Source organism: Dufourea novaeangliae, unplaced genomic scaffold (genome assembly GCF_001272555.1).
Source record: "Dufourea novaeangliae isolate 0120121106 unplaced genomic scaffold, ASM127255v1 scaffold8, whole genome shotgun sequence".
Classification (NCBI taxonomy): Eukaryota; Metazoa; Arthropoda; class Insecta; order Hymenoptera; family Halictidae; genus Dufourea; species Dufourea novaeangliae.
Window position 1 is genome coordinate 3,875,592 of NW_015373923.1, and position 22,606 is coordinate 3,898,197.

Genomic DNA, 22,606 nt, shown 5'->3' on the forward strand with positions numbered 1-22,606 from the left:
ACAAAATATTTGTAATGTCGTGGAATAGCAAATATAATGGAAATCCGCGTAACACGAAATCGATGTGTTTTTTTTATTTATATACAATATTTACAAAGGTATACTATCATCGAGTGGCTAATAATATCTTCGTACGCTTAAACGTGTACAATGTGGTATAAGCATGGCTTTAGTCTTTTTGATTTTTGTCTGTTGCGGAGAGCCCAATCAAATGGGAGTGTCTCTGCCCAGCTCCCGTGGTTAATCGTCCCAGGTATAGCTTTGTCTTCTCGATCGAGGCATCACAGGACCGTTTATATCTTTCCTTTCATTTCCTTTCCTCCTTTACATTTCGTTTCGTTAACTCCCTGACGCGTTATTCCTAAATGCAGCTTTCCTGGATCGCGGCGCTCCGAATGACCGTTTCCGAATATCGGTGCGGTCTTTGGAGGCTGTAAAACGTCTGCAAATAAGCCAAAAGAACGCTTCCGCTGTAGACAAATATACAATGTTAACCGTCACGGTTGGTCACGAAATTATATTTTCCACCGAGAGGTTCGCCCGATTTACGACGAGATTTATCGCGCGCGACACGAACCTCCCCCGCAATAAAACGGTTCCGATTAGGTATCGCTGGAACGTTCTTTAACGAGCCCTCGTTCCCACCGATACCGATCTATCGCTAAAATCGCACGCCCTTGTTTCTTGCAGAACGAAACGGGAATGAAATCCGATTACTCACGTTTGGCGATGCTCGCGGATAATCCGAATCTTCTACGACATCGTGGGACATCTCTCGGCCTTCCAGCTGACGCGGCCTCCGCGGCAGGGACCCGTAATGCAAAAGCTTCCTATCTGGAAGAAGTTCCAGGGAAGCTTAGCGTCGGTCGCATAATGGATTTGTCGGGAGTCTGATGGCGCGGCGTGACGAGGGAATCGACGAGAAGGTATGTTTCGTTTAGCAAAAGATTTTACATGTATCATTTCTTGCGATGCTCGCGCGTCATTCGATCGAAACCCTCCGAGGGAACATAAATATTCTTTGTTCGAAAACGATACGCCTCGAATGCGCTCGCGAATCGATGCAACGGGCGCGTTCCCAGCTAGCAATTGTCTTGAAAGTTTTGCAATCATCCGATTGTGGTCGAAGACGGGAGCCAATGCATTTGCGTTTCCCGTTTGAACGGAGGGCTTTCATCGGTTTTGAGTGGAAGAAAAAACTCCACTCTAATATGTACATGTATCTAAAGTGAAATCTTCAAGTTTCATTCGGTGAGCATGATAATTGTCGATGTTCGAAGCTGGTGGGATCTGTAACGGAAGACGTTATTACCCGTAAAATGATTGGTCAAGGCCGTAGTGGGTATGAGATCGGGGTTCCCGTCCTCTTCTTCGCCTTTGCCAGCGAAGGTCGCGATGCTTGGTTGTTGGGGTGGTTTCGGTTTCGCCGGGGTAGCCGCGTGTTTCCTCCATAGCGCCATCAGCACTCCGGTCACGATTAGCCCCAATCCGGTCGCCGTACCCCCTAGACCAATCAGGATCGGCGACATATCCACCGAAGACACCGATTCTCCTATAAACAAAATCTCCAACCAGTTCTACTTACACACAGAAGATTCATCCAACAGTGCCCTCGCGATTAAAATTCAATGTTTCTTCTTTTTTTTTTCAAATCGACCCTCCCTCCCCCCAAATTTGTATTTTCCATCGAATTAACCAACGCGTTTTCGTTAGATCCCTGTCGTGCTAACGAATCGCTTCGAAATACATACACGACAGTTCCCACCGATTCACTCAATTTGTCATTCGTGCTCGTCGAGGAACGCTCGCGGTCGAATTTCGGCGAGAAATTTCTGGGGAACCTAATCTACTTCCAATTAGGGTCTTACTCCGGTGTGTTGCGAAACTTCGAGGAGGCGGTAACGCTTGGCGTCGTTCGATTAACGTGTTTATTAATTCACACGCTGCTATCCCCACAAACCCAGGTAACGAACGTTGCAACTTCTCATTCTCATCTCGACTCCAGAGCATTACCTCGTATACTCGATTCCCCGAACGAAGAAACCGCGCGTCTCGTTGCGGCCGTGTGCGTTTCTGGCGTTTGCCAGATTCGATGCGGTTCACTCTGCGTTCGCGAAAGAGATTAATCGTCGCTTTACGAAATCGTTGCGGACGGTACACGGTCGAGGTAATGCTCGTCGCATATTTTAATTTCGCCTGGTTTTTTGCGACACCTTTTTCCACCGTCGGTTCTTTTAGATGTGCGTCTTCGTTGTTCTGAAAGATTAATGAACCCGATGAGAAATTAAGGGTGAACTTTACTGTCTCCGACAGTGCTTCTATTGGAGGACGGTCGAAGCACGGGGAATTTTCAGCATAGAAACCACCCGAGAAACTTTCCAGAGAAAACAGAATGCATAATAATAGGTCATAAATTCCGGAACTCGTTTCCGGATTTTCTAGAGATCGACTATTCCTTTGTTCCTGCATTTTCGAAGTATGGTTTTCAGCCGTGTCTAAAGATTCCCACGTTTCTCAACAGAGATTAATAGTTAATTCTATTTATCTCCTCCGTTGGAAGAATTTTACGGCTATTAACCGTGTCACTGATCGAGTATTCCTTTAACGATGAATTAACATTGGGGCCAACAGGATCGTGGAATCGATGCTGAAATTGAACGGTAACATTACTGCGACGGAAATATTGTGATAATCTCGTGAGTATAATGCATGGATAATTAATTGTTTATATCGAAATAATCGAGGTAAAAGTGCTCGCTGATACGTACCACGCATTAGCTTTTTCTCATTTCCGTTATGTGCATGTGTTTTCGAACTCGAGGTGTATCGAGGGTTGCATAACGCCGTACACCGTGGACCGTGCATAGCGAGTGCAAGAGGAACGATAGGTACGCGGAAAAAGGCAAAATAGGATTGCGTCCAATTCTCATTTGGCTACCGGCTGGTAGTTTTTCGTAACGTCGAACGTAAAAGGGGGCTACGGCCGTGTGTATGGAGGTACTGAAAGGCGGGTTGGTCGAAGCAGTATCGATTTTATTTACTTAAACCTAGCCGTCCTTTAGTCGTTGAAAAGACGAATCGCGCGAACGCATTAACGAACGGAAAGAACGGAAAGGAGAATAGACAGAGGGTGTTTTATAGACGTTAAGAGATCAGAGCTGCGTCCATTATTCTACGCTCGAAAAGACTCGAAGATATTGTTGCCTCTGTCCGTCTATTCGCGTTTTCCGTTCAACTGTTGTCGAGGTAGTTCGTGGTACTTACGCACCGGTAAACTTGGCTACACCTTTCAACGACACCCGTTCCATGATCACCGGATCGCTGGAACCCTTCATGTTGACCGCGTAAAGGGCGATCGTCGTTGGCTTGTGAAGCTCCAGCTCCCAATAAGGATTCGCCGACTCCAAACGTAGTTTGTCCACGATCGCGACGAATTTTTGGGGCAAACCGCCGTCGTATCCTTCCACGCAGGATATCCTGATCCAGGAACCGGTCTGATTGTGCGCCGTACAGTTTTGCAACGGGTACGGTCTGCCTACGAGGGAAACACCACTTTCAATTACATTCAGCTGGGACCGAGAATTCGGTTCGTGGTAAATTGCCACGGGCGTACCAAGCACGAGCGAGCTCATCGTTGTTTAATGCGTGTACCGCTCGTTCGTCGCGTATACATAGATAATAGGTACCTTTATGAACTACGGGACGCAGGCACCTCCGCGCATATTCTATTTTTCCGTTTTCGTGAGAACGCCGCCGCGTGCGGGCGTAGCAACGAAGGGTCGTAGATACGTGTATACTTATCTACGGTACAATTTCGCTGGTTGCGGCGAAACGAGGAAAAAATGTGGCGTAGTCGCGGAACTTCATTTTATTTACGGGACGAAAATTGCAACGCGATGCTGCGCTATTTTGTGGCCAATGAAATTATGTTCCACGGCCATCATTATCGACGATGGTGTTGCATTAACGAGATCACTTGTATGCAAATAGGAAGCGGAAAATGCTTGCGGAAACGTTGGACAATGCGATCGGCCCCCTGTTATGTTTTTTTTTTTATTCTTTTTATTTCCCTGTATCACGCGCGTCGAGTGTACATAATCGTTCGCGGCAGCGCAAATTAGTGGAATCACGATAAAACAGATTTCCTTTGTTTTTAAAATCCCTTCCGTTCTGCCGCCCCCCTTTTTCATTTCCCTTCCATGCTTCGTAATTTCATTAACGTACACAACGCCGGTGCGCTTAGTTCTTTGTTCGTGCACGCTCGCGAATTGTTTTAACAATTTTATTCTCCGGTTATTCCGCTCGTCGAGCGTGTACGAGTTCAACGTGCCCATAAGTTTCTCGAATTTATCCTTTAACGGGGTTAGGTGATTTTCTCGGGGCCGTCGGAACCGAAGCCGGAACCAAAGCCAGGGGAAAATCTCCGTCATCCGTTGCCGCTTCCATTTACCGCTTCGCGTCATCGTTTCAATTAACGATTTCATTACTAGCCACTGGTTGGCTGGCTAGCGGTGTAACGCGTAGCGTTTCGCGTTGGTTCCACGCGCCAAGCATTGGCCGTTCTTCCGCAAAAAGCTGCTGTCCGGTAATTACATAAGAAATACGTTGCTTCTCCCTCGAAAATAAATTATCCGTCCAATTACGTACCTCCTGAGAGTCGCCAGAGAGGAAGGGAAACTATCGACCTCGCTGTACCGATGATCCCTTCGTGCCGGCACGGACCAAACTAATTCCGAGGATATTCGACGTGTCCCGGTATAATTTTGTCCGTTCGGCTCTCCCGGAGCCACGGCAAGTATTCGGTCATTACGTTCACCGCGGTACCGAGCTCGAATACACACGTGTCGCGCGTACACGGTAATGAACATATTCAATTATGGTTTTCATTAAACTCTCGCAAAAAACGCGCACAACGCAACCGACACGAACTCTCGACGGGACGAGCAGATGGAGACAACAGGGGGTCTTTTTTTTGTTTTTTTTTTTTTCTTTCAGTTCGTGTGTGTCCCCGGAGAATTTCGGTCCACGGTTCGCGCTACGCGTTACATTCGCCCGAAACGAAACGGTGCGCGCGTTATCGACAACGTTTGCGGGCCAAAGAATAATTGAGAAACGGGTTCGCGTCTCGTTAGTTCGCGCGTACCGCTAGTCGGAGTAATTAACGTCTACTCGTTCGTTCCCGTATACTATATATTGTATGTACATGTGTATTACGTACAGTGAAAGTCAAAACTAAGTGTGCACCTTGCAATGGCGAGGCTCGTGTAATTTCATTTTATTTCATTCTTTCGGGTAATACCCTTTCTTTTTAAATATGCGATTAACACTAGAACTACCGAAGCAGTAAAAATTACTGGTTAGTAGAATATTGTAACGTTGATTAAAATGTTACCACAAGCTTTCTCATATCTTTCAGTAGTTTCACGATAATATGAGAATGAAGAAATCGGTTAATTCAAGAATTTCAATGTATTTAGAAGGTTCCCATGATTACAGATCTGACGGATGTAAATATACGTTTCATCGTGGGTAGTTCTAGTGTTAAAACGTTCCGGGAGACAGATACAACAAATCATCAAATTTAATTGAGGTCAGATGTAAGAATAATAAGAACGAAAATAAGAATAAACATTACATAGGTGCTTAACCTGATGATAATAATAACTATTTTATCATATCGTATAAAACACTATGTAATTCAGACCTAATGTTATTTATGTTAGGTGCGAAAATATCGATCTTTACGGTCCGAATATTTGTCAAGGTGCAAATTCTATCAATGTGTTATTAAAGCTAGAAAAGAGGGGAGATAGATGACTTTATACAGAAAGCAAAGGTCAGCAGTGACTCTTCTTGTTTCAAGAGTTTGAATAGTAAGTCTTCTCATTAGTGTGTTATAATCGTGGTTAATCCGACCCATAGGTTGACCCATTTTATAAGCGACGAATCGAAGTAGTCTGTGCGGAATTCTTTCAAATTGCCACTTATGTTTGGAAGTATGTGAAAATTGCAAGTGTATTCATGGATGATCTAACAAGACCGTGACCTAAATATATCCAGCAAATGTGGTTAAAAATTGTTTTCCTGGACAACTCTTTCCACACTCTACAGTCACCAGATCTCTGTTAGTTTCTAAATTTTGAAAAATAAATATGAACGAGTCCCATACTTTCAAAGTGTATACCCACTTCTGACTCACACCGTATATATATGCATGAATGTATGCATACATATATCGCAGTTAGACTTTTCCCGTGTTCACAGTTTAACACCTTGCCTTATAACATCGAGTCAGACACGTGATGACGATTTCAAACTGGATTCAATAAACGTGTATACCATCGATTTTCTTTGAGTCGACGTGAAATTCTGTTTGATTGGTATTAATATTTAAGATTTAGAGTAAATAATACACCCGCCCTAAGAATAAAATTCCTTTTGTATCTGGGAAATTATTGACGTTAAAGTAATGCTTGAAAGTAAAGTCGTAAAAAAAATCGTAAGGCAAGGGGTTAAAGGTAGCCACGCGCCTTAGTTTCCACAAACCTGCTGCTATTACTTGATAAAGACACGGTTGTTTCGAAGGGCCGACGACGTTGCTGGCCCAACAACCCAGCGTCCCGTAATCCATGTCGGACGAGGGGGTGTAATTCAGTCTACTCGATGTGCCTTCGTTGCTGTATTTTGTGGACGGAATGTCGGTGAGATCCCCGCTGCTGTTGAAGGTCCAATGAAAGGTGACGGACGTCGGACTAGCCTCGACCTCGCAGACCAAGCTGATGGTCTCGTGCTTCGAGGCACCGTGGATCTCCTCGGGAACGTTCAAGGGTGGAGGTGTTGCGTTCTGATATCGCCAACCGGCGGGGCTTGAAACGTGCTTACAGATAGGGGCGACTGTAACACAAACGGAACACAGAACGTGCAACCGGTGGCGGAAACCAACGTCTAGAAACGGTGGGGAGTAAAGTTCTTTTCTTGTTTTTTTTTTTTGTTTTTCACGCGGCGCAGCACGGAGCCCGTTTTCCACTTACACCGAGGCCGTATTCTCTGCCTACGAGAACGAACAGCTACGCGAACCGTCGTAAAACATTCGGCGTTGTATTTACTTCGCGAGGGAATATGCCGAGCGTGCATTAACATCGGGGGAAATAAAACCAACAATTACCCGGACAGCTCGTAGGGAAAAACTTACGCCGCTCGAGTTTTATCGCGGAAATTCTGTCGGACGAGTCATTTTTCCATTTCACTTTTTATTTTCGCGGCGTTTGCGCCGTGGGAGGGAGAACTGTACTTACACATAACCTCGAGCTTCACTACGTTAGAACTGGCACGGCCCTCGACATTGACGGCCGTGCAGGTGTACCTTCCAGCGGATTCCCGAGTTATACTCTGAAGCACCAGAGAATGGTCCGAGAGAACTATGCCGGCGGTGACATTGTAATGGAGCTCCTCTTCCTGGATAGACAAACGGGTAAAAGATTCTACGTCAAAGAATTTCCGGTCGAGATTTCAACCGGGAAAGATTCTAGACGGACGAAACGGCACGCGAGCAATGTATGTAAAGTCGATGGACACGATATTGTGTTCTCGTAAAATTAAGCGTTTAAAAGAATATCGTGCCCATCGACTTTACGTGCAGGTACAACGACGTGCAAACTCGGCTTCCGCTAGGGGAAAAAGTGGTGTACTGGAAAGACCCATTTGGTATCGGGAACTACTGAAATTTATGCCATATTAACATTCGGTTTAACATTTATTTCGGTACTTCAAATAAATTTACCAAGTAGTAGAAGGCCTCTCTTTTACGCCACTTTTTCCCCTAGTGGAAGCCTAGTTTGCTCGCAAGGGTACATACATATATAGGTATATTAATTTTTCATTTCGATTGCCTGAAAGGCAAATGACAATCTTTGGAAAGCGTTATCGACTGGTGGAGGTAACGAGAAAGCTTAAAAGGTTGAGAGAAAAAAAAGGAAGGAGAAGAGTTGCTTCACGCTTTGTTAGGTATATCGTACATAGTTAAGTCCTGTCAGTTACGGGTACGAGGATAAGTTACGGCATGGTCGACGGAGCTTCGAAAAGTTAGAACCGTGTTTGGTGAATCCTCCGTTCTGACCCGCTGCCATAAAGCCTGTCACACGCGAAAAAGATTCAAAATTTACCTTATGCTAAAAACACGCTCTCTAAACTCGCGCAAAGTCCTCGAACCTTTCGGTGATGGTTTAAGCCGCGGTAATCTTCAACGAGGCCGAAACGTCGACGCAACCCACTTTGACGTCCACGAGGGGATGAAATCTTTACAAAGAATATTGTACAATTCACGATGGTCCGAAAGAAGCGGGCCTCTCTTCGATGAATATTCGCGGCCGTGAAAGAGAAGCAAAGTGTTCCGTGCGTTGGGAACAATTCGATATCCGCGTAACCTCGATTTGACGCGACGTTTCCAATAGGGACTTAAATCGGTATGATTTTGACACCGGTATTTTACGTGTCGATAGAAGTCCCTGGTTTCCAATGAAAAAGCTTCAGGCGTGATTCTACTCCTGGAACGTCATTTGTACCGTGGGTTCGGACAAACAGAATTTACGATGGTATTAGATACTATTCGATCCTCTCTGTCTTCCATCTTCTTTTGTCGCCTCTTCATGATTCCACATACGTAGACTGGAATAGCCTCCCACGCCGTTATTTTTGTTTCTGCCGACCGGTTTACAAATACAATATTTTACATACATCCTCTTGACACGACTACGAATTAGATATAACGCTCTCGTAGGTATACTACATACATACACGATATGTATACGGACTAGCCCGCGAATTTCGTGCTTGCCCGGTCCCGAGAATTCCCTCGCTCCGTACAGGGGATATTATAATTTTCCTCTTAAGTTCCTGACAAAGGCTTTGCACACAGATTGCGGCCTAAGGCGTGTCACCAGAAACGGAGCCCGTGGATGGATGTAAATTCCTGAAACTCGATTATATCTGGAGCCTCGAGAATCCTGTGTCCCCGCGAATATCTCGGGGCGAACAGACTACTTGAATATTTCATCGGATTCGCGCTAAAATCACGACTCGTTAAAGCTTTTCCGTTCCCGCTCCAGTCGGGAACAAACCGAAAGTTTCGGCGGGTCGCGTCGCGCTCAATGAATCGTGTTTCACGGTAGCGGTGGTCGTCGACTAGCCGAATTTTCCCACTGAAGACGAATACATCGGGATCGACGTGTTATTCTCTGGTTCCAGAGAGAGTATAATATGGACGGATAATACGGTCGGTCGCGATGTAGTTGATACTTTCACGCGCAGCGTCGAATTAATGAGATTTGATTCTTTCGACTCTTCCTCGGGCACACGATATAATCTGGATACAATGTTTTCGACATATCAATAAAAGAATTCAAATAAATAGAATTTTAGTAAAACGTTAAATCGTTATATTTCTATTTATATAGTTTAAAAAAAACCTTATATTTTTTCCGTTTCTCTTTGCATCTTGGGACGTTTTATTCTTGTGTAGGAGAGAAAAATAAAAAAGTGGTCCAAAATAAGCAACTCTCAACATTTAGAACTGTAACAATAGAGACAGGAATTTTTGTCGATGTGAAAGAAAGAAGGTTCTGGAGGGTTACACGAGCTTTACCAAACAAACAGGACGAAGAAACCTGCGAGTCTGTTGTTTGGCCAAATACACGTTAGTTTCTTGCTTGTTTTATATATGAGCAACGACCCTCGTATCTGTTTCATTCGGTTATGAGGAGTTTGCGGAAACGTGTACGTGCAAGCCATACCGCGCAAGAATATGCCCCGAGCGATTCGAAACCATTTCGGAATGGGAACCGATGTGTCTTCGTTCCTGGTAGTAAATATCATCATTATTATTATTGTCATTTGTACATTCGAGACACAATTGCATTGAAATACACAAATACTCTTTACTAACGGTCGGGCTTTGTTTGCGTAACATTCCGTCGACGGTCTTGCTTACGTTCAAGTTCCGATTGGCGGTTGTTACAGCAACGGTAAAATAGAAAACATATACAGGGTGTAACAAAAATGTTGGAGGACACGGAAATGGGAGACTCGTGAGATGATTTGAAACAAGTTTTTCCTTAGCAAAAATGTTACCCGAGGCTCTGTTAACGAGATATTAACGAAAACCCCGGACCAATCAGAGCGCACGTCTGTCGGCCGAGTTCCCGCGGTAACGTTGGCTACCGATCGTAGCGCGTAGCCGATAGACCAGCGCTCTGATTGGTCGGGGTTTTTCGTTAATATCTCGTTAACAAAGTCTCGGATAACATTTTTGCCAAGGAAAAACTTGTTTCAAATCACCTCACGAGTTTTCGATTTCCGGGTCCTCTAACATTTTTGTCACACCCTGTATAGAATCGTCATAGGATCGTTGATGACAGAGGTTCGTATGCAGACGCAGGAATCGAGAAGCGATGCGTTTTTTAGTGAATTTTTAAGAGAGCGGAAAGAGGGCACCGTTGTTGATTCATGGGTGACGAAAGCAAAGAAAAGGCACGTCTCGTGCTCGTCTGGCAAAATATTGGAAGAGATTCCTTTCCGACGACGGCGGCGCGTCCATTTTACCGTGAATTTCTCTGTTTTCGTATAACGTAACGTGTCTGCATTAGACGTTAAATATTCGCATTCGCGTCGGTACGATAATACGTCTTCGCGGCGAGTAAGGAATATATTTGCTTCTCCGTGTTACACTCGGATATGGGAGAAGGAGTAGACAAGACTGATAACAGCTATTCCCACGGAACATCTCGGCACGCGTGTCTTACCGGCAGCTTGCACGTGTATTCTTATCCATCGCATTATGCATAAAGCAAAAGCAAGCTTTCCCGATTCTTGGCGCGAGCATCTTTTTGGAAATCCCATAAAATGTTCCGACAAATGTTACACAATGTTCGGATCGACGCGACGCGACGATAAAGGGATGCCATTCACCAGCAGCAACTACGTGAGATGATAGAAAATTATGGAAAATTGTAAGATATATGAGATGATTAACTTTGAGGGAAATAAATCAGCAGTGGGAACAAAACGTTTCTGACCGTACGGGCAGTGGAGGATTGACATAACGTAATATTTAGTGTTGAGTCACGGATATGCATTGGTGCAGATAATCCACAGTCAAAAATATCCACAATTATATATGATTTGGAGTTCTACTAATGGGAAAGGAGTAGGCAAATAATGTAGTCTGGCAGCAATATGTAGGCAACAAAATATTAGTACCAAAAATTGTTTCAATGAACAAATCAGATCGGAAACCTTTTTCAGGAATCCTCTCAATTGGAAATTTTTTCCCATGTAACATTTCATTTCCTGTCATGTTTCTTTTCTATAATAAATGAAAGTATATGTTGTGTTATTGTTATACACTTCGTATTAACCTCCTTGCGATTTCCCATCACTTCTATCTTCATCTGACAGTATTTTATAATTCCAAAGTATGAATATTCTCGGTGAATTTCGTATTAATACGTGTGATCGGAAACATGCTGCTAGGGGTTGTATCCCGAAATGCGTTGATGAATTGGTCTCTGCCTTGATGTAACGCGTCTAACGGATTTAGTTTGAACCGCATGTCACTGTGCGGTGTTAGCCAGTGCTGAATGTGTCAGTAGAAAGCAGGCGTGCTAGCGCGTCACGTCCGTCCCCGTTTGGTTGTCTCCCTTTTTAATTTGCAGACGAAACGTTGCCTAGAAACCGATCCCTGGTTCGACATTATTTGCTCGCGATCGGCGAGTGTCGTTGCGTGAATCTCGACCCGTATCGAATCCAAACGTTCGCATTTCATTCATCGGATCCAGACGTATTATTCCCGGCAAAGTCGATTTCATTTCGGTTCGATTGATTCCTCGAATGGCCCTCGCATTTAACCCCGAGCGAACGAGACTATCGCGAACGTTCCGGCGAGAATTTCGAAATTGTCCCGCGAACCACGAACGGTCGTAGATATGCGTCGTTCATTCGCCGGGAAATTTTCATCGCGTGGACGTTTTTACCCGAGCATTTTTACGGATTGGTAAACCGGCTCTGCCCCCGGTGATTCGTGAGCAATATTTATTGGTTTGATGTTCGGAATCCGCGAGGCGGAGGAACATCGAATGAACGGGAAGTGACAACGGGAACTCGTAAATATACAATAATTTCGACAGAATGAACGCGAACGTGGTTGCACGATGGGTCGCGCGAGCGCGCACGCGGACACCCTATCGCTCCGAGACATTTGAAATTATCCGTGCACCTCTCGTGGCTCACCCTCCTCCTCTTGGTCCCGTTCGACGACAGAAAACTCTTTCCATCTTCTTCGACCCAGCACCGAGAGTCATATTCTCCCGGAAGCGGGCGTCCTTTTATTAAAACTTTTCTTCTCTCCTATCCGATTCTGACCAACTTTCGATTCTTCGAGTTCATTCGATCGTAATTTTTTTCTCATTAAAACGAAGCCGTTAATTAGGAATCGTGTGCAACGTTTAATCGACAATTTGTAGCCGAAGGAAATGAGATTTCGGATGTGGCAAAGAGGATTTCTTTCGAGACCTCGGTATTAATAATTTGAAAAGTCTTTTAAGAGATACTGGGGAGTCGCGTTGCCGTCCCTCTGATGCCGCTGCTGTTAAAGAAAAATGTTCATCGTCTTCCGCGCGTGGTTTTTGTGATGTAACTTTCGAGACAAAAAATCACCGCGCCCTTGACGCGCAGAGATGAATGAGAAGCCGTGTGCAAAGCGTCGTCTCATTATTCGCGAGCTTTTCCAAACGTTCAAAAGGAACGACCAACGATTCCGAATTCTTTGCCTCATCTCTTCTTCTTCTTCCTTCTCTTCCTCCTCTTCTTCTTCTTCTTATTCTTTATCTTTAATAGCAATTTCACGCGAAAGAAGGACAAGGTTTCCTTACTCCACCTGGGTTCGGGGATGTTGTCAACTTTGGGTAATGCGAGTAACGCGCGCGCCGCACGACAGCGCGTTTGCCATCGAAACTGTTAGCCCGAGAAGATAGTCCGTAAGCGAAACAAAAGGTACGGGGACGGGGTCGCGCAACGCTCCTAGGATTTCGTCGACCCCTTGGGAGAGTTTCGAGCCGTTCCCAACGGCAGAGAGTGAAGGAAAGCGTAATCCCCCTTAAGAGGCTTAGCTCGAGGATCCTCGAGTGACCGAAGATAACGCTCGAGCTTTCCAGGTGCGAGCTAGGAGTTTTCAAGGATATTTTTCGCGGGTCAAGACAAGAAGGAACGGTCTGGCGACGCGACTCCGGTATTCTCTCGACGCTTTGTTTTCTCGCAGAGCGTTACTCATGCTTTAGTTCGCGTCGCCGCGATGCGCCACGACGCTTAGAATTCATGGCCAACCCTGGAACCCCGTACGTCGTTCACGAACAAAACGGCAACGCGTTCGACGCGACGGCGACGTCTGTTAGGACCGATCCCGATCGAGACGAGTACCCTTTCGCTGCCTATTATAGCACGATTTACCGAATTCTCGAGACTTTATCGCACGGCGAAGTTATTACGTTAGTTTTATGCTCTTGTATCCTCTTTTACGACTGCGCAATAAAGTGGATCCGTGGTGGAGCAAGTACCACCAGTGCCCCGTCTAATTTCACCGTCCGTGTCGATTCATCGAGGAGCTTTTCCTTCGTTTTTTTTTTTACGACGGTCCCCCTGAAGCTTTTCTCGTCTTCCGTTTCGTTTCGTACACGCGTGAACACACACGGCGGCGAACTTCCAGAGCCTCGCCAATTTTCCGGCTTCGTGCGACGCGTAAAGCGAATGAAGCCGAAAGAGCGAAAGCTGCAGTCGGTTTGACGTACCTCGTGAAACCATGTCAATTTGTAAGCCCTAGGATTCGCCCTAACGTTGCACTCGAAGTACACGTCGTCGCCCTCTTTGATGTTCCTCGGATTCAACGACGAGCCCATCTTCAGAGTGACGATAGGGGCAACTAAAAAAAACAAAAACAAAAAAAAGAATAAAGCATTAGAACATAAATGTTAGAACAAGATTAAAGCGTTGTTTCGTTCGGTTCGAAGTGTCATGCACGGATGCTTTCGAGCGAATAACCGGAAGGAAATGTATGTTTGTCCCGATTCCATCGAGAGTGTACGTTATTTATGAATCGGGAATTGGTCGACTCGATGTCGCTATAATATTCGGTTATTAGCGGGGCTCGTTTAATCAAATTTGCATTCTCGCTGGCCCGAAACGTGGCTGAGCGAGCAACGAATCGTATCGGGTGGAATCTAAACGTGGAACCATCGCGGTTAATAACGTCGCGCTCGAATCGACGGGAAACGTTTTATCGCGCGTGGTTCCTCGCTTTACACGAATCGCTATTGAATTTCTTGTGGACCATGAGATTACGCGCGTATCGGTTCCGCGATTTAGCAAGATTAACCGAATTCGTTCGATGCGATAAGGACGAAGAAAGGAACATTGGTACGATCAATTTACACCTTGCACGTATTTGCCGGTGAAATTACCGAATGAAACATGCGTTTCCGTTTACTACTATCGCTGATTGTTGAAATATTGTTCTTTTACCCGAGAATACGATGTGTCGGTGTGCAGGAGCGTGGAATACCTACTATTTTTCTTTCGAGAGAAACACAAGAATCGTAACGGTAACGTTTAATTATCGGTCCGATGGTCGGTGGACAAATATTTCTTCGCCGAGCGGTGTGCTGCTCGACGAAGCAGACGTCGTAGACATTGGGACGCCAAAGGGAAACTGAGAAATCGTGGCAAGGGGAAGGAAACAGCCCGTGAAAGGGTGGCGCGTCTGTTAGGGGGACCTAGCCCACGGCGATTTTTCGAATCGTCTCTAATATTAGTCGCGACAACGCTGCTTCGTTTCTGATTCGAATGCAATTTGCATTCTGTCGAGATCGTTACCGTGACACGCGTTCCTCGTGGAACGTACAAAGTTTCATCCCCTCGAGATAGAGACGTGCACGTAAATATCCTAACTGTGTTACAAGCTTCGGAGATATTCAGTTTTTCTGTCTCTTTTAATCTGTAATCCGACTAACTTTGTTTTGCCGTAATACTACATAACATAATTCAAGTAGAATAATATTTTGACACATTTCATACAAAAAGATGTATATGCAACTAGGTAATTCTTTTATTGTAAAATCCTGTGCTTCGAAGAGTTAAGCGATCGAAGATTATATCGATCCAGGAGCCTCGAGATCGCGGTAACTGCCACATGGACGATGCGTCTTTCATCTTTCGCAGCCATTCGATCGCGGAATAAATCACAGACCGGTATTTACGACGGCGCAGCGCGGCGAAAGAAACCTGCCGGGATGCATGTATTCACCGTGCGGTATAAAGGCATGCATGCGGTAAGGCACAATATGTAGGTATGTACCCCAGTGCCGCAGCTCTAGGTGCACGTTCGAATACACGGAATACGTGCAGATGCATATAACTGCACCACCCTCTACGGGGACTACTTTTCCAACGCGTGTACAGCCACGCGTTCAAACTTAGAGCTAATCTTGACTGCGCAACATACATACGTATGTAGGTATGTATATTTCAGATTTTTCGTTCGTTATGGTTGATGGCACGTGTTTACGCAAGCTATTTAAAATGGTAGGCGCGCACTCTAATTCTCGGTTGAACAGACGAACAAGCGTGCACATGGATGGAATTTGCACAGAGATACAAACACGTTCTTTAATCGTGGTTATTCCATTTACTTATCGTGGCAGACTCGTAATCTGATTAAAGTTTCACGGTAATTCCTGTACGGCACTAAACTCGCGACTTGAATACTCGAGTGACTCGAAACCACGATGACCGATGCGCGCTCACGGAAAATTAATGACGTGTAGGCTCCTTTGATTGGAGGTGTGAGGATGTTCAGTAAATGTTTACTTAGTTACTAAACTGATATATTCACTGTGTACTACGAATGATGATGACGTGTAGTCTACGAGTGCTGGTGAGTTTCTGCCTGATTCTGCCCCTCGAGCAGTAAGGGTTGTGCTCAAGAGGGTGTGTCTCTTGTCGAAGAGAAGTGGTTGCAAAAATGATAGAAAGTAGCTGGTGTGTGATTGGTCTTAGTGTTGGTTGTTTTCCTTATTAGGAAACGTTGGAGGAAGTAACTAAGTGGGTGGAGAGTAGGGATGACTGACAGTGAAAAGTAAGAAGGGTGGTGGAAGGAGAGGTGAGAGTGAGAACGATGACCTGCGATTGAGGCGAACGGTGGTGGAAAGAAAGGTGCGATTGAGAGGGTTTTAGGAAAGGGATGACCTGTGGGTGATGCGTACGGTGGTGACGAAAGTTTACGTCTATGTTTCCCGGTGATTTTACGAGGGTGAAAGTTTGAAGTCGAGTGTAACGGAAGCGTTTAAACATTTTTTACAGTTTAATCCGTGTCTTATAATTTTCGCCACGTAAATACAATTAGGACATTTCTTCGTTCCGCTGAAGGAATGATAATATTTGGGATTGTACAATTCCGTTTTCCCAATGCATTTCACGTGGCCGTATCAACGAAAGAGCACTCCCACAGCCTTCTTTCTACACGTTATGAAAGCACAGAAGGATATTCGACCAGCGTTGCGTCCTGTTTCGTCGCGTTGCGTTGATCGCCGCAGCAAAGTGTTGGCACGCGATGCCGAAACACGGTTCCAACGTGTAGGTACTGCTACGTAATAAATGGACTATGTCGAATCTACGTATCCAGTGGCGTCCAGCACTTATGTTGCATGCCAGCGACGTCCCAGAGTGCACGTGGCACGTTCAATTATACCTCGATGGACCAGCCTCGGGTTAATTTTCATTACAGGCGGACGCGCGCGAGCCTTTTACGAAAATTTCCGTGCATTCCGCGTAAACTGGCAAACAGTTCCCGTTATACTGGTCGGGTCCGTTTAGGCGGACGCGAAAAATGAATTCCGCCGGTCCCCGCCTGTCCTTTAATAACACGCGCAATTAAAGGAGAAACGAGGCGAAACCTGAGTTTTCCGGTTCCACGGCCATCTCGGCTCGCCGTTAGAGTTCTCTATCCTTTCTTTACGTTCCCTTACCTTCCCTTCTATCCGTAGCCGGGAGGAACTTTTTACGGTTACGGCCAGACGATTGCGAACGCACCAATGCGACCGACGGTTCGCAAACACGAGAGTCACTGGAACATGCGCGCGCGTATGAATTCCGAAGTATTAAAGCCGTAATTCCGATAAATTTTCGTTCAGATATCGATTGCTTGCCGCCTGTTGTATCGAATGTTGTACGAATGATTAAATAACGGGAAAACGGCACGATCGTTCGCGTCATGAATACGATTTTATTTTTTCACTTGGCGTCAGCAGCTAAACTCTTTTATTTCGGGAACGGTTATGTACGTCGATGTAGCGTCACGTTGTGAACTGTTCAATGCAAAGAACGTAAAGTTATTAGCGCGACGAATAAAGCGGCCACTGGAGGCCGAGTGAAATCCTGCTCTGCTTTCGGTTGGCTCGAAATCCGTGGTATTGTTTCGTGTTTATAGAGAACGAAGGAAAATGAAATGCATATTGTGCACGGCTTTACTCGAAGTTACAGTTTATAGGTATTGATAGCTCGACATTCTTGCCGGTGTTATCGCGTGAAATACTTTCATTGTCGCGGAAGTAAGTTTACATCCGTAGATCATTATCGTGTGTTGAGACGTGTAACAAACGCGAATACACATTGTGCAGAACCCACGCGGGCTAAAATTCGAGGCAAGATATCGGTACAGCCTGTCCCCTGTGTTAATAATTTACGTAGTTCTGAATTAGAGGAAATTTTGCATAGAACTCTCCGCAGCCCGTGTCGAGGTCCGTCGAACTAAACGCGAGGAACATGTTAACCTGTTGACGATACGACCCCTGCACTATTTCGTCGCAATATTCTATGCCGTGTTATTCTGGAAGATAATAATTTGTAACTTGAAAAGTTGATCGGGCAGCGTTTTCTCGGATATCGATGTTCCGTCGAGATGAGACGGCGCGTATAAAGAAAAATGGCGCATGTAATATACTGGCAATATCATGAACAAGAAGCCGGGTTATACTGCAAGATGCACGCGAAAATAACCTATTTTTCGCAACGATTTCTATTCGTTTCTAGACGTTATTTATCAGCACGGCAGCGTAAGCGTAAATCGACGCAGGACGAAAGAACTGTCTTCTAAGATGCGTCGTGATCATGCTAATATTCTCGCGAATGATTCTGTCGTAAATCATGGACACCTGCTATACTGTTTCCTTTGGAATTTCTATCGGTTCTTTCCGATGTCGTTCGATTTTATCGGTCAGATATCGGAGATCGGTGACAGGAACTGAAGGCGATACTTTATTGCGAACGATTGCTACGGGGTAGAGCTTGGCAGCCAAAGTGTAGCCATTATTTGTCCTAACACCATGTAGAGACAGCGGAGATTCCTGTCGGGTGAATTCGATTCATCAAACTCGGTGCCAAGCGGACGATTTTGGCAAAAAGATAACGCAATGGGAGACCGTCAAGAGAATTTGTGGAGAGGAAGAGAAAAGACGAGAAGTATAGAACAAGATAGATGTGCTTGAAGAAAATACAGCCCAGGATACGGGCATAGTTGAAGGATCGATGCGTCGAGTGAAATTGGAGGAAATCGTTTCGCGTGCATGTATCATACATGTATATGCATACGTATGTGTGTATTTATGTATTGTATTATACACGTATGTATACCTATACGTGTGTATAATCTAAAGTTCGGAGGGTGGTATACGACTGTATCCAATATTCGCGGCTGGCACAGCTTTGCCCTCTTAGCTCTCGAAACATAAACAACGAGCGGTAGTGTCATCGAGAGAGACTCGAGGAGGGATTCTGGCTGTACGCTCGGAGAGAGAGAGAGAAGTTTCGAAACAGTTCATGCGATACGTTATTCTATAAAGTTTCGTCGATATTATAATTGTAGTAGTTGTTCACTCTAGACGTTAACTCTATGCATACCTCTCCTGGTTTGTTTTGTACGTGGCTCCACTGTGGCTGGCGTTGAAACCGTTGTTAACCGCGAAAAAATCTTTACTGTCGTACCGTAGACGTTATTAACGGCGAAATTATAGGATAGGGATGAAGGAGGACCAATCGATCGGAATAAAGGACGAAGCGGAAAAAAAGAGAATCGAACGGGTTCGCGAAAAGGTTTCGAACAATCGGTTTGTACGAGGGGGCCACTTCGCGATATGAAATTCTGCAGCGTGTGCCGATGGATCGGCTCGATACGGTCGAACGGGCGGAATTCTTTTGGTCGGTTGTCTCATCGCGCGATGAACCCGATTGATATCGCTGCTCCAACAGCCCGCGTCCTGAAATTTTCGAAAAGGCTCGGCTACGGGAACGCGCTATCCGATTGGGAACGGATACGTGTCACTGCCGAACGGACGGATTACGTGTTCTGCAGCTTCGACGGAGTCCACTGATCCTCGAGGAATATCGAGAGATTGCACTGCGAGGTCGCAGATCCTTTCAACCGATAACCATGCAATCATCAACGTATCCGTTCGTATCGGTTGGTTAAAAGAGCTTTAATACCGGAAATGGTCAACGAGTAACCTTGCGCTAAATGTGCTCCGACAAGTCCGTAGCATGGAACAAAGTTGCATTTTTTACAGTTGATGGAATCTATGGCGGAGTCAGGTATACCATATTCAAGAGGATTCTATCGATATACAGTGAGAGTCAAAACTGAGTGCACACCTTACAAAGGTGAGGTTCGTGGTAATACTTCTATAGCATCCTACTATTGCAAGATGTAGTAGTATTACTGGATTAGGCAATTAAAAAATTTGAAAAAAAGAAATTCAGAGATAGAACCTAAACAATTTAAATATTGTTACACATGGTCAATGTACTATTGTTGTTTGGGGCAGCATTGACAACCTCTGGTGTAGCAAATTTCGATATTTGAAATAGTTTCAAATCAAATTCACGTGCAAGTGCATTCATGCGTTTTTTTTTTTATTAAAATCCTGACCCAAAATATACCAGTAAAGGTGGTTAAAAATTGTTTGCTGGGCGACACATTCGATCGGTTAAGTCCTCCTTCACATTCTCCAGATCTCAATGTAATAGACAATCTATGTGAAATGTTAGCTTCTAAATTGAAGGAAATAAATATGAATGTCAATACTCATTTTTGGCTCTCACTGTACATTGTACGTGACTCCGACTAAGCGTCTCAAAAAGGTAATAGTGCCGATTAACGAAAATTCGAATTACTGTCCTCGTTGAATCAACGAATTAAACAGAGAAAAACGTCAAAGTATCCTGTAAAATTTCAGTCGATTCTTTTATCCGAACGCAGCGCTGGAAACACGAGTATTTTATATCCTGATCGTTGTAAGAATCACATTGTATTGTATCTATTGTACTAACTGTAAGTGTACAGACGACACCGTTTCTCAGAAAGTGCGCGTTCATTGCAAACGTTAGCGTTCCTAGTTGTCCAATGCAGTGTGCGGACTCTGTGAGTGGGTGATGCTTCGTGCTCGTCACGGGCCATCCGTCATCCCGTTAGCTGGTACGCGTGGAACCACCGAAACTCTTGGAACACTTCGGAACGTACGGAATCAGTCGTCTCCTCGTAGAACTGAACAGCATCAGATGAAGCGAAAAGTTTTGGGACTCTCGAGTTTCGCATTCTCCACCAAATTCTCCCTAATGGACGTACCGTTCGGCGCGGTTTTCGAACTCGCTTCCTCGAGAAGGAATGGGATCGCGGCAGGCTTCAATTCCCCACTTCCGGAAAACCATCAAACGCCCGCATTATTTTCATGAATATTATATGTATTCCTGTAATCGTAAAACCGTCAGAACCGGTATTTACAGTTCGGCCAACGGGATCGAGCGATCAAATGTTTACCGATTCCAGTAACCCTACATTTCCTTCTTGCATGGACGAAAGTATTTTTTCAATTTCATCTGTACACAAGCTCCTACTGGCTTTATTTTCGTTTCCGCGATCGACGTCGGGAAACCGATAAACGAAAACTTTACCGTGGTAACGGAAACTGATTCGGGCGTATCATTACCTCGCTCGTTGGAATCCAGCGTCCATACGCGTTTAAGGATTACGAGACATCGGGTTAATTTTGGCGATGATAACGAAATCTCCTTAAAGAGGGTAATAATCGTTTCATGAGCAACGAGCTACCCCACTGCAGCGAGCTGAAATACTTGGAAAGTGCAAGCCGTTTGGCAGTAGTTACCTCCGATAATGGTCGGACGTCCGGTGAAAGAACGGAAACGCGTATACCGGGTGATTACTTAAAAATGTTAATGTCGGACACGTCTTGCGTAAGGCGACTCGAAGATTGCGTTTCCCACAGTCAAATCGGTAAACAGATAATAGCAGAAAGGAAATCGGCGAAGGATATGACAAAATTTTCTTATTCCCTCGTTCTTCGTTGCCGATCGGACATCGCATCATCAGTGATCGTGGTTCCGCAACCTGACTGTATTTTTCGCAACGAATTTCAAGGATCTCGTCAAATCCGTGTTTTTTTTTTTGTTTCCTCGACTGGTACGCTCTCGCGGTAAGTTTCTGTTCGCCAGGCGGATTATCCGGTTGAGCTACTTCTGTTGTGATTTCAGCGCTGTCGTCCGTATATCACTGGATTCGTATAGATTCGTAAATTGGCCACTCGACCGCAATATCGATACTGCCGGGGGGAGAGCCGTGGATACGAGCAAGCTTGGACCAGAGCGGAATTGGCAAGCCCGATAGCAAACTCTCGGCAAGCAGGTTGGCGCGGGTAAACGATTCGATAGACATCATTCGCTGTCCGTAGATTAATTAATCAGTATCGGACAAACCGAATCAACGGACGCGTTTCGACTTCCTTACCGCGCAGTGGCGTCGTGTCACGTCGATCCCCACGACGCAATCGACATTTCCCGCGGATCGGTTCACCGTCGATCGTACGCTGTATAAACGAAATTCGATAAAAAGCTAGAGCGGCTGATTCGCGATTATTTCGCTGCCAGATTTCGAATCCGTGCCACGTACAACTACCATTTATCGGTTATCACTAATCCCACCGCGACGCCGATATAATCGACGCGTCGAATGCGCGTTCTCGATTCGGAATATAATTTGCTGGAATTCGTGGATTTTGTCGCTGTGAAAATTTCATCGAGTTGAACACGGCTTTTCCGACGGAACATAAGTTCGTAGTTTATGGAAGGTTTACTGCGCGTACGTTTGCCATGAGAATTTTAATCTTTGACAAAACACACTTTCAGGTTTTTTAGTCGATGCTCGCCGTTAAAGATCACCTCGCCCCTGTGTATCGACCCGTTCTAATATCGATCGATCTCTTCGGAGAGGTATTTAAAGGGCGTAAACGGGCGTAAACACGTAACGGAAACGGCGGCTTGGGAAAGACTTTGCGAGATCGCAGCATCAAGGACAAAAGCTGCCTCGACGTTCTTATTACTTGTAAAATAGTATATCGGATGCCTCGTAAAAGCCTCGTAAAGTTGCCTCCCGGCGAGAGAACTTCCAGGATTGCACCACCTGTCAAGCTTTCCTCTTCTACGGGACTAGCTGCCGAGACGG

At 45.2% G+C, this 22,606-nt stretch overlaps 1 protein-coding gene across 1 annotated transcript in view; it reads right to left on the bottom strand.

The window, feature by feature from the left end:
- Positions 1-331: 331 nt before the first annotated feature.
- Positions 332-22,606, bottom strand: part of LOC107194892 (hemicentin-1-like) — a 98,666-nt gene continuing 76,391 nt past the window's right edge. The window contains exons 8-14 of the mRNA XM_015584605.1: positions 13,836-13,966; positions 7,296-7,455; positions 6,547-6,894; positions 3,269-3,535; positions 1,313-1,552; positions 722-834; positions 332-442 (exon numbers count right to left, since the gene is read on the bottom strand). Of these exons, the coding sequence (XP_015440091.1) occupies positions 362-442; positions 722-834; positions 1,313-1,552; positions 3,269-3,535; positions 6,547-6,894; positions 7,296-7,455; positions 13,836-13,966 (1,340 nt within the window). The 3' untranslated portion in view covers positions 332-361. The remainder of the gene's footprint in view (positions 443-721; positions 835-1,312; positions 1,553-3,268; positions 3,536-6,546; positions 6,895-7,295; positions 7,456-13,835; positions 13,967-22,606) is intronic.